This window comes from Canis lupus, chromosome 19 (genome assembly GCF_048164855.1).
Source record: "Canis lupus baileyi chromosome 19, mCanLup2.hap1, whole genome shotgun sequence".
NCBI classification, from domain to species: domain Eukaryota; kingdom Metazoa; phylum Chordata; class Mammalia; order Carnivora; family Canidae; genus Canis; species Canis lupus.
This window is the reverse complement of record NC_132856.1, coordinates 44,442,915-44,458,300: the sequence shown is the minus strand read 5'-3', so window position 1 is coordinate 44,458,300 and position 15,386 is coordinate 44,442,915. Positions and strand designations below refer to the sequence as shown.

The 15,386-nt window shown below is 46.1% G+C and overlaps 1 protein-coding gene across 1 annotated transcript in view; it reads left to right on the top strand.

The window, feature by feature from the left end:
• The window catches only part of LIMD1 (LIM domain containing 1), a 70,010-nt gene that overhangs the window by 44,109 nt on the left and 10,515 nt on the right, over positions 1-15,386 (top strand). Inside the window, exons 3-4 of the mRNA XM_072786525.1 lie at positions 11,434-11,501; positions 14,493-14,555. Coding sequence (XP_072642626.1) covers positions 11,434-11,501; positions 14,493-14,555 — 131 coding nt within the window. The remainder of the gene's footprint in view (positions 1-11,433; positions 11,502-14,492; positions 14,556-15,386) is intronic.

The window sequence follows — 15,386 nt, the reverse complement described above, 5'->3', positions numbered from 1 at the left end:
TCATTGGCGGGATCCTGGCAACAGTGACTTACTATGCTAACACTTAGTATGGGCCAGCACCACGTTGGGCTCCCCACTGAGACCCTCAGTTTTGTCCTCTCCACAACACCCTCTACCAAGGAACCCACAGGGTCACGTGATGGGCCAACCTTGCATTTCTGAGAAATGGCAAAGCCTGGGACCTGACCCTGGTTGCTTTTCTACTTTCCACCTTTTGCCTATTTCCCTGGCCCTCGGAGGCTGCCTAAGCCTGGGAAATCCTGGTTGGTTGTTACATTTGCCCTGAACCAATTTGTTCAGTTTTTCTGTTGGTTTGTATTAGCAGCTCATTGTAAGAGTTAACCTTTTCTGGAAGCAGCTGTTTGAACAAGTAGATCAGATAGGATTCTGTGCGATAAAGCAAATGGTGCATAGCTGCCGATTATTTTAATTAACTTAGATTTACATACAAATAGCCACAAAAGCCTGGTAACCAGTGGACAACTCAGAAGTTACCATCTTGCGACAGTAGGATAACAACAGAATCTAAACAGTTGCTCATTTTTAAAAACTTCCTTTTTTCGAGGACTCCTCTCTGCCAGGAAAGCTTTTTTCACTTTTCACTTTTCAGGGAGATATTTTGGACAGTGAAGTTTGTGATGGAAGTCTTCCAGCTAAGGGCCAATTACTTTTCCAGAATAGACAAGTTGTTTCTATTTCTAGAGGGAGAATGGTGAGCGTGGCACGTTTAGTTTTATTTGTCAGGTTAAGTGGCCAACCTCTCTTTGTGACATCTGTAACTGTGGTCACAGTTTCCTTCATCGAGCTACACGGGCTTTATCCACATTTTTCTTTTCAACTAAAGGGGCCTCTGGAGGCAAATATAAAATATCCATTCACTGTCAATGGTAAGTGGCTTTTTGATGAGTCTGCACATGTATTAGTCAATATTCTGTAAATTGTTGCTGCGATTGGAAAATAAAGAGCAACTATGATCATTCTAAAGCTCTGGGAAAACTTATTTGGTCTAATTTTGTTGTGCACATCACTATGTGTTTCCTGGTTTAAGGAATTCCTCTGTCAGAAGCAGGATGATTCTGAAACCAAATTATAAAGACCTGGCACCGACCTGCCTTCCACCTCAGTTCTGTTTGTTGCTCATTGTTGAGGGATGGACTCGATGATCTTAGCCCTTTTGTTTGACCAAGATGAATCATGTGAAGTGGAAATGCTGGTTCAGAGACCAGCCTGAGGCATGGCCTGTCTCAGTGTGGCCCCTGGACCAGAACCTTCAGCATCACCTGGGAAGGGTAGACTCTCACGTCCCTCCCAGACTTATTAAATCAGTCTCTGGGAATGAGGCTCGACAGTATGTGGGGTCTTTTTTGGGTTTTGGGTGTTTTGTTTTTTGTTTGCGTTTTTTTTGAGAGAGAGAGAGAGGGTGCACAAGCAGGGGGAGCAGCAGGCAGATGGAGAAGCAGGCTCCTCACCCCGCAGGGAGTCGGATGCAGGGCTCAGTCCCGGGACCAGGATCACCACTCGAGCCAAAGGCAGATGCCCAACCGATTGAGCCACCCAGGTGCCCCAGCAGTCTGTGTTTTAACAAACCCACCAGGTGGTTCTGAAGCATGCTAAGCTTAGAACTGCGGCCCCTGGACCATTCAAGGTTGTGCCATGCCTGTTGTGAGCACTGCCGCAGCCATAGGTAGCTTCATGGTATCACACCTCCAGGTGTGTCCCGCTGTAGGAAGTGAGTGAGGACAGTGAAACTCATCCCCCCATAGGGGAGTAGAGTGGGAAAGAGGTTTGCTTGGGAAGGCCAGCAAATCCACCCCCTCCTCCCACCCCCAGTCTGAGAACTACTCAGTGCTGACTTTGTGCCAGAGAGCTAGGGTCAAATCCCAACTCATCTAGCCACCATGGGCACATCTGCCTGACTGATTTAGCTTTTGCATAACGTGCTGGTGGCGTTAAAATGCCTCAGGTGCAAGGTCATGTTGTTGCAGGATTGGCGAGTGACATGACCCACGCCATCCCCTTCACTACGGGCCTGGAGTTCTCAGTGGGTTATGCTGCTCCAACCTGTCCTGGTCCTGGCTGTAGTTTGGTGCCACCTACTGGTCTAGCGTGAACGGCAGCCAGGACCCTTCTGGGTTCTGGATCCTGCACTTACATCGAATTTCAGGACCCTGGAGTGATTCAGCCTCAAGAATATTTCCCCTCTGCCTTCCTGCTTTTGAAAACGAGAAGCCTCGGGGTGCCTGGTTGGTTCGGTCAGTAGAGTATGCAGCTCTCGCTCGCTCTTAGGGTCATGAGTTCGAGTCCCACATTGGGTGTAGAGATCGCTTAAATAAATAAATGTTGTTAAAAAAAAAAAGAGAGAGAGAGAGCAGGGTGCCTGAATGGCTCAATGGTTGAGCTTCTGCCTTTGACTTGAGTGGTGATCCTGAGGTCCTGGGATCGAGTCCTACATTGGGCTCCCCACAGGGAGCTGGCTTCTCTCTCTGCCTGTGTCTCTGCCTCTCTCTCTGTGTGTCTCATGAATAAATAAAGAAAATCTTTTAAAAAATTACCTTTCTCCATTCTGCGATAGGAAGAGAAAAAAATGGATGGCACATGTAGGTGTGCACTCACAGGCATTAAATCGTGCAGGCAGTCTCATGGCACAGTGGGACAAGCATGAGCTTCAGGGTCAGACAAGCCTGGGTTTCTGTCCTGCCCACTTACTGCTCTGAGCCTCAGGAGGTATAAAATGAAGGTAATGTTTATCCCATCCGTATCATGAAGAGGAAAGGAAACCCAGAAAGTGGGAACAATCCTGGGGCGTCATTTCCAGTGATTCCTGAGGATAATTAATTCCCACATCTGGGATCCCTGGGTGGCGCAGCGGTTTGGCGCCTGCCTTTGGCCCAGGGCGCGATCCTGGAGACCCGGGATCGAATCCCACATCAGGCTCTCGGTGCATGGAGCCTGCTTCTCCCTCTGCCTGTGTCTCTGCCTCTCTCTCTCTCTCTCTGTGTGACTATCATAAATAAATAAAAATTAAAAAAAAATTAAAAAAAAAAAATTCCCACATCTGTGTACTGTTCCATGGTACTGACAAGTGATGGATTGGGTTTCTGCGTCATTCTTTGGTGAACCGTGTCCACACTTGCTGAAACCAAGAGCCTACAGTGAGTGACAGGAAATGATCTGTGGACTTGCCTGTAAAAGACATGTGGTGGGAAAAGGCCAGACAGGAGGGCTGATGGTGCAGTAATGTGTGACAACATGAAACGTTTTTAAACTTGCTAGTGTGTGAAAGTTCTAAATGCAGTACTTGAAAGCTAGAAAACAGGGACGCCTGGGTGGCTCAATGGTTGAGCGTCTGCCTTCCACTGAGGACATGATCTTGGGGTCCCCACGGGGAGCCTGCTTCTCCCTCTGCCTATATCTCTGCCTCTTTCTGTGTGTCTCTCATGAATAAATAAAATCTTTTTTTTTTTTTAAAGAAAGAAAACTGGAAAGCTTCAAAAAAAAAAAAAAAAAAAAGAAAACTGGAAAGCAATCAATAGATGTTAGGGTTTTTTTTCTCCTACTGATAAAATACAAACTAATTTAGTGTGGGATCTAATGGGGTAAAAAGTGGAGTTGAGTCCTTCAGAGCACACACTGGGCACCACCCTTTGCCTGTGGGGGAGTCTTCAATTATTATTATTAATATTATTGTTATTGTTATTTTGGAACAAAGGAGAAGCATATACAGCCTTTAAACCCTTCCCTTGGCCTCTTGACTCTGGACATGGGACTTCTCAGCTCTGCCCACTTGCAGCAATAGGATTTGTCTAGCTAGCTTGGCACTTTATTTATTTATATATATATATATGTTTATTTATTTTTTAGATTTTACTTCTTTATTCATGAGAGACAGAGAGGGAGAGAGAGGCAGAGACATAGGCAGAGGGAGAAGTAGGCTCCATGCAGGGAGCCGGATACGGGACTCGATCCCAGGACCCTGGGATCAAACCCTGAGTCAAAGGCAGACGTTCAACCACTGAGCCACCCAGGCATCCCTGGGCACTTTTTTTAAAAGGACGATTAAAGTCTTTTTTTTTTTTTTAATGATTAAAGTCTTACCTGCTCCTTAGTAAAAGTTTGGGGAAGTGTAGTAAAGTGTAAAGAGGCACACAATCTGTGATCAGCGTCCTCCTCTCCACAGTCACCACATATGTCCACTAGAGGCACTGTTGCTCTCGGGCAGATTTTTTTTTTCCAGTCTTTTTTCTTTGAATTTCTTCTTTACATAGTTGAGATATAGTTCTTAGATCTTGCTTTATTACTTTTCATATTATACATAAGGATTTTCTTTTACAAATTAAAGTATTGGGAGCACTTGGCTGATTTGGTTAGTAGAGCATGGTACTCTTAATCCCATGGTTGTGGGCTCAAGCCTCACGTTGGGCATCCAGCCTACTTAAAAAAAAAAAAAAAAAAAAAAAACAGAAAACGAGGGACACATGGGTGGCTCAGTTGATTGGGCCTCTGACTCTTTGTTTCCATTTGGATCGTGGTCTCTGGGGTCTTGGGATTGAGCCCGGTGTAGAGAAGGGCCTGTGGCTCTATGCTCAGTGCAGTTTTCCTGAGATTCTTTTCTTCCCCCTCCCATGCTTCTCCCCATGCATGTGCATGCACCCTCTCAAAATAAATAAATGAATAAAAATCTTTTAAAAAACCTAAAGTGTTATTTATCAAATGATTAAATATGTACTTCTAGAAACATTTATTTTTTTTAAAATTTTTATTTATTTATGATAGTCACACACACACACACAGAGAGAGAGAGGCAGAGACACAGGCAGAGGGAGAAGCAGGCTCCATGCACCAGGAGTCCGACGTGGGACTCGATCCCGGGTCTCCAGGATCGCGCCCTGGGCCAAAGGCAGGCGCTAAACCACTGCGCCACCCAGGGATCCCCTAGAAACATTTAATATAAAAGTGTATGAAAGCAAAAAGTGAAATTCTAATACCATCTATAAGTGTCCTTAATAATAGAAAAAGTTCAAATATTGAAATGTATGAAGTAGTAAGAGAAAGTCCCTTTAATACAACCTACCAGGGCTATATAGTACTAGATAATTTTAAATGATTGCACTGTTGGCCGTGTAATGTCCTGGTAATGCCGTCTACTAGTGCCAACCATTGTTAGTCCCAGCATGTGCTCTTTCAGAGTTTTTTCTCTTTTGTATATGTGTGTGTGTGTATGTATATAAGTTACTGAAATGGAATTGTACAGTTGTCCAGCTTGCATTTTTCATTTACTAATGTATTTTGAATAACCTTCTATAGTATAAGCATTTGCCAGTATCACGAAAACACTTATCTGAATGGTACTTTAAATGGCTACATAATATTTCATTATTTAGATGTTCTCTGTTTTATGTAATCATTTCTCCTAAGGCTTCCAATTTGAACCTAAGTAAATATTTATCCACATTTCTCATTCTTTCCTCAAGCTAAGTCACAGACAGCCGCACCAAGTCAGAGATAAACATTTCACAGTTTCCTCTCTGGGGAGAGCTTATCATTTTACACTTTCATCAGTAACTTACAGAAATATGCCATGACGGCAGTCATAAACGACTGTGATCATTTAAAAAAAATCTTTGTTGATGTTTAAGGGAAAAAGCTCTTGTTTGATTTGTGTTTCTTAGAATACTCAGTGTTCTTAGAGGTTAGAGCGCTCAGTGTTCTGGCAGGTTTAATAATCTTCCAGTGATTTCTGGAACAGAGGTAATATGCCCTCTATAAAACAAAAAATTAATTCCCAGCTCAGATTCCTTAGAACTTCCTGGACGTCATTCCTGGAATCAGAGCTTGGATGTTCTCTGCTTTGGATCAGAAACCTCATCTTTGTCTAGGAAGTCCTATGCTGTTTCCAGATGCCCCCTGCCCCCCAGAGTGGAACCTGTAGCCTTGCCCCCTTACTTTTTTTTCTTTTTTTCTTTTCTTCTTTTTTATTTATTTATTCATGAGAGACAGAGAGACAGAGAGAGGCAGAGACACAGGCAGAGGGAGAAGCAGGCTCCATGCAGGGAACCCAATGTGGGACTCAATCCCAGGTCTCCAGGATCACGCCCTGGGCTGAAGGCGGCGCTAAACTGCTGGGCCACCCGGGCTGCCCGTCTTGCCCCCTTTCCTCTCAGAACCTGGGAGCAGAAAAATAAGCGATCCTCGCTCCCAGGCTGGACTTGGGCTTTACTTGTGGTCAGACAGCACGAGCTTCGTTTTCCTCCATGGTGGGCTGTTTGTGTCCTTCCTTTCGCCTTGGCTGCCAGGGAGGGACTAGAGGCTGTCACCTGGGTGCCTGATGGGGGCAAAAAGTGGAGAAAGGATACTCTAATTGGTTCTCATTTTCCTTTGTAAAACACCGAGTCCTCTGGAATATTTATATAGAGGGGAAAGTTCCAAGAAAGTAAAATAATTATAAATGAACTTCAGTGGCTGTTAAGGGGCAGGGGGGGTGGGAATCCTTGGGTGGCTCAGTGGTTTGGCACCTGCCTTTGGCCCAGGGCATGATCCTAGAGACCCGGGATCAAGTCTCACCTCAGGCTTCCTGCATGGAACCTGCATCTCCCTCTGCCTGTGTCTCTGCCTCTCTCTCTCTCTCTGTCTCTGTCTCTCTGTCTCTCATGAATAAATAAATAAAATCTTTAAAAAACGGGGGGTAGGGGGTTCTGTTAGTGAACCCTGCAGTTATTTAGTTCTAAGTGCTCATTCTTGTTACCCTAGTTTCGCAGAGCCAGGAAATGCTATCGAAGGTTCTAGGACCTTCTAGAAGTGAGTGTAACTAACTTTGAGGAAAGAATGGGAGAGGTTTGGAGAGCTAAAGACTTGCACTGCAGCCTTCTAACATATGCCCCATTGTTCTTTCCACACTCCCTCACCCCATTATAATTTGTTTCAGGCTATGAAAATAACATATAGTCATTGCAGGAAAAAAAAACTAAAAATCACTCTTTTTTTTTTTTTTTTTTACTCAGAGATAATGACTATTAACATTTGGCATACATATGTGTGTATGCTCATACACATAATTTTTGATCATATAGGTGTGTGTTTCCATGTCTGTACACACACACACAAACACGCTTTTATACCACCTTTTATTTTTTAAAAGATTTTTATTTATTTGTGCGAGAGGCAGAGACACAGGCAGAGGGAGAAGCAGGCCCCGTGCAGGGAGCCTAACATGGGACTCGATCTCAGGTCTCCAGGATCACGCCCTGGGTCGAAGGCAGTGCTAAACCGCTGAGCCACCTGGGCTGCCCCATTTTAAAGTATTTTAAATATTAAAGTAAAGTATTTTATTTTATTTTATTTTTTTATTTTTATTTTTTAATTTTTATTTATTATTTACGATAGTTACACAGAGAGAGAGCTAGAGAGAGGCAAGAGACACAGGCAGAGGGAGAAGAGAAGCAGGCTCCATGCACCAGGAGCCCGACGTGGGATTCGATCCCGGGTCTCCAGGATCGCGCCCTGAGCCAAAGGCAGGCGCCAAACCGCTGCGCCACCCAGGGATCCCAAGTAAAGTATTTTAAATATCTGTGTCATCAAACCTATTTTTGAAAACAATCTTTTTTTATGGTTGCATAATAGTATACGTGCTATAATTTATTGGGAGTTAGATATTGCTTAATGCTCATTTTTAAGTTTTTAATCTTTAAAACAAAAGATTTTATTGAGAGAGAGAGAGAGAGAGCATGTGCATGCGTGAGTAGTGGAGAGGGTCAGAGAGAGGGAGAGAGAGAATGTCAAGCAGATTCCTTGCCACCTGAGCAGACTCCTGAGCCACCCAGGTGCTCCTCTTTGCCTATTTTTTTATATCAAGCTGTTAATTGAGTTATTTGCATCTCAGGGTAGGTTAAGTTGTTTTTTGTTCTACAGTGCAGATGTTTTTTCTGGTGTGTCATTTGCCTTTGGTTTATAGTATTTCACCTAAAGAAGGTGTGCATGTTTGTTTTTGTGTATAGTTTCAAAACTGCAGGAAAGTACAGTAGGAAATAACCTTTATTTACCTGCCACCCAGAATGCACAGATATTTATATATTGTCCTTTTGACTTATTTCTGATAAAGGAAGTAGAATATTACAGACAGATTGGAATTGTCCTGGTTCCCCCTCCCATATTCCATTTCCTCCTTCCCCAGGGCAGCTGCTGTCATGAATTGAGCGTATGGATCCTTCCAGTCCCAGTTTTTCTTCTGTTATCACATATACAAGATTAATAAGTATTAGTTTGTGTGTGCTTGTGTTTGTTCATGCTTTAACATATACATACTATCACATAATTTACATATATCATTGAGCAGTTTTCTTTATTTGCACAGCAATGTGTTCAGTTCAATTCATAATTATATATACAAATCTAGTTCATTTATTTTGACCGCTGTGTAATATGGCATCCATGGACTATAACTCCAAATTCTTCCTAAATGTGTATCTTTTTTTTTTTTAAAGATTTTATTTATCCATTCATGATAGACAGAGAGAGAGGGGGGGTGGGGGGGCAGAGACACAGGCAGAGGGAGAAGCAGGCTCCATGTAGGGAGCCTGATGTGGGACTTGATCTCCAGGATCGCGCCCTGGACCAAAGACAGGCACTAAACCACCGAGCCACCCAGGGATCCCCCTAAAAGTGTTTATCATTTTTTCTATACTGATGAACATTGAAGATGCTGCTGGGTGTCTAGGTTTTCTTTGCAGTGCTGCAGTGAAAAACTGCACACGTTTCTCCTTCTGCAGGCTGGGAGATCTTCTCAAAGGGCCTGCCTAGGGGTATGTGGTGGGTCATGTGGATTTCAGCTCTACGGGCTCTTACCAGATTCTTCCTAGAGTGCTCATTCCAACCAACACTCCCACCAGCCGTGTGAAAGGCTTCCTCCTGCCCCACACCTTCACCAAGACATGGTACTGTCAGGCTTAGTGATTTTTAGCCCATCCAGGAATGAGATAGCATCTCATTGTGGTTTTAATTTGCATATCCTGATTGCTAGTGGGATTGAACATCTTTAAAAATAGTTACTGTCTAGAGTTTAACAGATTTTTCTCTTCTCTGCACTTTCACTTCTTACCCTCCACTCACTTTTTCCATTGGGTTATCTTTGTCAGATGGGTGGTTAGTGTTCTTTATGTTTTAGATACTAGTGTCTTATGTGTATTGTGGCCATCTCCTGGTCCCTGGCCTACCTTGCCTTTTGCTTCTTCAACTTAGCATATATTGCCTTCAGTTAGATCACTGGCAAGCCCTCCTCATATAAGGCCAAGTTGGAGGCGCATTATATTCTTTTTTTTTTTTTTTTTTTTTTTTTTTTTTATTCATGAGAGACACACACACAGAGCGGCAGAGACACCGGCAGAGGAAGAAGCAGGCTCCATGCAGGAAGCCTGATGTGGGACTCGATCCTGGGTCTCCAGGATCAGGCCCTGGGCCGAAGGCAACGCTAAACTGCTGAGCCCCCCAGGCTGCCCCACATTATAGTCTCAAGGAGCACGGCATCTATTCAGAATATTAAAAAGTTCTATAGGAACCCATCAGAGGGTTGGGGAGACATAGAGACAGCACTGGGTCTGGCAGCAACAAGCAGGACACCAAGAAGGGGCTGAGCAGGCCAGGAGGAGGACGAAGCCTTCTTGGTGAGGGGGTTGCTGAGGCAGAAATGCTGATGGTCAGTCTCAGAGTCTTCATCCTTCCTTGCTTCTGCCTCTTTCTCTCCTCATGGCCTCCAGCCTGCCGGCCCCTGACCCACTCCTGGCTCCTTGCTCAGAACAGTTTGGCTTTTCAACAGTTTGATCTTTGGAACTTTGTATGTTATTTCATGTTGAACAGAAGCCTGATTTTTGATGTCCTATGTATCAACCAGCCTTTACCTCTATAAGGCATGCCTTTTGTGTCTTACTGAGGAAATCCTTTTCCACACCAAAGTCAAAGACAGTTACTCGCGTTTTCTTATGATAACTTTTGTTTTTCACACAGTCTTTAATCCGTCTGGAGCTTTTTTTGCTTTTGTAGTTAAACTTTTCTTTCCTTTTTTGTGGCTCCTCCTTTGCATCGATACTTTCTAGGCCCTCTCTGAGCTCCAACAGGTCTAGATCGCCAGGCTTTTCTCTGCCACCTTGTGCTCTTTGCTGGTTCTGGGAGTCCCAGGTCGGGGTACTTGGTGTTTATCAAGGAGGTTTCTCTGCCTCGAGCACCTTTAGTGTTTGGTTTCATGTTCTGGACCCTGGCTCCAAGGGGCATGATTCCACTGGAGTTTAAAATTCGTTCAGTTTTTGAAACTTTCATGGTCTATTGTGTATGTGTTGTGCCTAGCGCTCGAAATGTTCTCAGATCTGGAAGTGCTACAGAGTCACAGACCAGGGTCTCTTATAAAGATGCTCCTGCTTACCTTGAACTTGTGAACCTTTGTATTTTATCATAAGGGATCAAGGGAATTGATAAAGTATGCTACTCTTTTCTTTTTTTAAGATTTTATTTATTTATTCATGAGAGACACACAGAGAAAGACAGAGACACAGAAGGAGAGGCAGGCCCCCTGCAGGGAGCCCAATGTGGGACTCGATCCTAGGACCCCGGGGTCATGAACTGAGCCAAAGGCAGGTGTTCACTGAGCCACAGGCACCCCAAAGTATGCTATTCTTGTCAGCATCCTAGCTTTATGGAAACTAAAGTTACACCTGAGAAGCTGGGGTGTTTTGAAATTTTCCCACCCCTCCTCACTCCATTTATTTATTTATTTTTAAAATATTTTACTTACTTATTCATGAGGGACAGAGAGAGAGGCAGAGACACAGGCAGAGGGAGAAGCAGGCTCCACGCAGAGAGCCCGACATGGGATCCAGGGTCTTCAGGATCACACCCTAGGCTGAAGGCAGGCGCTAAACCACTGAGCCACGTGGGCTGCCCTTCCTCACCCCATTTAGATCAGGACAAGACAAGAAAAATGATTATCCATCCAACAATGTGTATTTTCTGTATAGTCGAGGTGAAAAGAGACATGAAAATAAAGTTGACCAATTTATAGGACTTTCCTGATTGGTTTTCACCAGTGGCCTCTGGAGAGCATGTCGAAGATGATGTCCCAAACACCTGTGGGAAACAGCTTACAACAGGCCGTCGCCCTGTACCCGCACTGAGCGTGCCTCTGCCATCCTGTCCCCAGATGTCTCGCTGGCTTCTTGCTCAGCGGAGGGCAAGTGGGAGAGGTGGGCGTAGGATGATTCTCAAGGCCGTGCTGGTGTCCCTGGCCGCACAGCACCTGCCAGGGGCCGGGCCTGGCCATCCCAGGGCCACAGCGGCTTTCAGTAATCACCGCTCTTAGTGACAGTCGGCAATTTTGTGCATGTTTGTTTCTTTTCTCCTTTTTCACTGCATACAACATTTTCTTTTCGCCCTGCCTTTGTCTTTTTTCCTTAGGCCGGAAGCTGAGAGGAAAAGCCTTTTATTTTGTCAACGGCAAAGTGTTTTGTGAGGAAGACTTCCTGGTGAGTGTGTTCCCCAAACCTGCCCTGCCCGCAGTCCCGACCAGAGTCAGGGGGAGCCTGTGGGGAGACCGGGCCAGCCAGGAGAGTGTGGTTCCCCTGGGTGATCCCCGGCGGGGGTCCTGGCTTTCCTTCGGTGGATGCAGGGGTTGGCCTGGGATCCTGAAGCAAATGACAAGCCGCAGAGCTTTGTGCCTGGAAGGGACTTGAGGGTCACCTGGCCTGTCGTCTTGGTTCTGCCCATTTCCGCCGACCCCACCTCTCTTAAGCCTCTGGACTGGGGCTCAGGCCTTCGTTCCTCCGAATCCTGGCTGCTCTCTGTGGGCATCCAGCCTCCGCCACACTTCAGAAGTCTGTCCACGGGCCAGTGACACCCAGCCCTGAGCACCAGCTCTGTCGGCACCTCTCAGGCCAGCGGACGGTCCCCCAGGCTGTCCCCCAGCCCTTCACAGTCCGCTTGTCTGAAGCAGAAGCATCATGCTGCCTTGGGTCCTCATCTCGGAGAACGGTTTTCTGGGCTCATCTTCGGCCCCTCCTCCTTCCCACCTCTCCCAGAAAGTGGCTGAGCATTGATCCCCGTGCCACCATGGCCTCCCTGGGCCCACTTAGCTCCCCAGGATGGGTTGCAGCTCAGCGCCCCCACCCTGGGCCCTGCATCGCGAGGGTTCAAGGCCTGTGCAGACAGAAGCTGTGCTCCTGAGCCCAGACCTGTGGCTCTCCCACTCTGCTGCTTGCTTGCACCCCTGCACAGCCTCAAGCCTTTGTGCCCTAGCTTGTGCCACTTCCCCTGCCTGGAGCGTCTTCACCCTTTCTTTGCCCCGATAACTGACGGCTGTGCCCCCTCCCCGACAGCGAGCTCCCACCCTCCGTGCAGCCACCACACCAGGGCCTCTCTGGCGCAGCAGGTAGAACAAGGCAGGGTGGCCTCCCCCAGCCCTTTCTCTCTCCCCTGGACATGCTTCTTCCCCTTGGCCTCGTCAGCCCCTCACCTAGCACCAAGCATCCAGTGGCGCTCAGTGGACAGTGGATGACCTGAGCCTACGTTCCCCAGAGGACCCAGAGGTGGCTTGGGTTTGATGCACTGTGGCCCAGGCTTGCCAGTAACAGACAAGCCGACCCAAACCGGTAGAAGCAAAAAGGCAATGCACTCAGCAGGGGCCTCTGAGTCACTTTCTCTTCATTGGGGCCCTGCCTCTGCAGCATCAGCTCCTTCCTCAGGAGATTCCTGGTGGCCACCTGGTGGCAGTGGCATCGCTCTGGGGTTTGCATCCTCTACCGTTCAGCGTTCAGCGCTGATGGCCCAGAGTGTCCGTCCTGCTCCTCCAGCCTCATTGGCTCTATTGGGTCACATGCCCACCTGTGGGCACAATCGGTGCTGAAGGGAAACTGGGGCTCTGATTCCCCAGGTCCGAGTCAGTGCCCTGCCTTGCTTCCCAGCAGGTGGTCACCCCCCCACCACCCCACTCTTGGGAGTGCAAGGTGGTGGGGTATGTGGCTGGCTCCCCATGAAAGTAAGGAACTGCCACCCCTGGGACTGCACAAAGTTCCCTTTTTCTTTTTTTTTTCCACCTTCCTTTGTCTTACAGCCCCCCCCCACCCCCCCGTGTGTAATATCTAAACTTGTGGTATCTTTCAGTGTGTGGTATCTTTTCTTTGTGTGCTTTTCTGAAAAGCATTCTTCATTTCTTTTGAGAGTCTAACTGTGTGTGTGTGTGTGTGTGTGTGTGTGTGTGTGTGTTTGGTAAAGATAGAGAGTATTTACCAAGTTTCTGTGAAACTAAGGGCATTGGCTTTTTAACCAGACCAGACTTGAATTTGATTCCTATTTTTACCTCTTAAAGGCTATGTGACCTTGTGAAGGTCACTTGACCTCTCTGAGCTTTCATTGCTTTCATCTTAGAAATGGGATGATACATACTTTGTTTTAAGGATTAGAGAGGGGTGCCTGGGGGTACCTGAGTGGCTCAGTTGGTTAGACATCAGCCTTCCACTCTGGTGGTGATCCTGAGGTCCTGGGATTGAGGCCCACGTTGGGCTCCTTGCTCAGCTGGGAGCCTGCTTCTCCCTCTGTCTGCTACTCCCCCTGCTTGTGCATGCTCTCTCTCTCTCCTTCACAAATAAATAAATAAAATATTAAAAAAAGAGAGAGGTCCCTGTGTGGCTCAGTCAGTTAAGCATCTCCCTTCACCTCAGGTCGTGATCCCAGGGTTCTGGGATAGAGCCCCACATTGAGCTCGTTGCTCAGAAGGGACTATGCTATGCTTGTCCTTCTCCTTCTGTCTCTTCCCACACTTGTGCTCACTTGCTCGCTCTCTCAAAAAAATAAAATAAAACAAAATCTTAGGGATGCCTGGGTGTCTCGGCAGTTGGGTGTGTCTGCCTTTAGCTCAGGGCATGATCCTGGAGTCCCAGGATTGGGTCCCACATCAGGCTCCCCACATGGATCTTGCTTTTCCCTCTGCCTGTGTGTCTACTTCTCTCTTTCTGTGTCTCTCATTAATAAATAAATAAAATCTTTAAAAAAATCAAAAAAATGTTTTAAGGATTAGAGCCTGCATCAGACTCTCCTGAAGGGCTTATGAAAATACATGTTACCAGATCCTCTCCCAGCGTTTCTAATTCAGTAGGTCTGGGGTGGAGCCCAAGAATTTGCATTTTTTTTACAAATTCCCAGTTGATGTCAGGGAACTCCTCTTTGAGAACCACTGGCTTAGAGATTGAAGCCTCTCTATGCACAGCCTCTTACACAGAGCCTAGCATGTTGTGGATGCCCAAATGCAGCTCTTGTTAGAGTGAGTGGTATTACTATTTGTAATGACTTTGTGGCAGAAGACATTCCATGATTCATCACACAACTGTGTTGTCCTCTGGGAAATGACAGATTCCTGTATGGAGTGACACATCTTTCTGAGAAGTTCCTTGTCATTCTGGTGGGCAAGTGACTGGGTCATCTGTCCTGCCTGGGTTTAACTTTCTTTTCTTTTTCCTCTGCAGTACTCTGGGTTCCAGCAGTCTGCTGACAGATGTTTTCTTTGTGGACATCTGATCATGGACATGGTGAGTAGGGTCAGCCAAACAAGATGATGGCATGGTAGGAGGGGGAGGCATTCATAGAAAAAAGAAACTAACAGTGGAAAACTGTATTTCCTACCTTGATTTGTGGTTGCATCTGGTTTTATTAAGAGAAGACCTGTGCAAGGCAGCTGCTTGCTCTAGGAGAAGCCACATTGTTTGCTTTTACTGATATAGCATGCTTAACCATGTAGTCCACACAGTGTTATGTCTCTCTCTCTTTTTTTTTTTTAAGAATTTATTTTATTTACTCATGAGAGAGAGAGGCAGAGACACAGGCAGAGGGAGAAGCAGGCTCCATGCAGGAAACCCGAAGCGGGACTAGATCCTGGGTATCCAGGATCACGCCCTGGACTGAAGACGGCACCAAAATGTTGAGCCACCCGGGCTGCCCTGTGTTGTGTTTCTTTCTTTTTTTCCTTTTTTCATTTGTTCCATTTTATTTTATTTTAATTATTTTTTTATTGGGGTTCAATCTGCCAACATATAGCATACAGTGTTGTGTTTCTGATGATGCTCTTTTCTCTGGGCTTTTTGGATCATACTGGCCTCCCTCTGATTTTCTGTGGTCCTTGTGATGTCCTGGGTGAGATGCCAAATGTCAAACTTCATCTCCCTTGGAGTTGGGTACAGAAAGCTGGATAAACACAGTTGCTTGCCCCATGTTCTTCCTGGCTCTTTCTGTTCCTAAGATGAGTTTTGGGGGCCTGTTGTTAGTTCTGAGAGAGCAGAGCAAGAAGCAAGTTTTATACATTCTGTTCCTCACTCAGCCACTTTCACTCACTGGCTCTCTGAGCTTGTCTTGGGCCTCAGTAT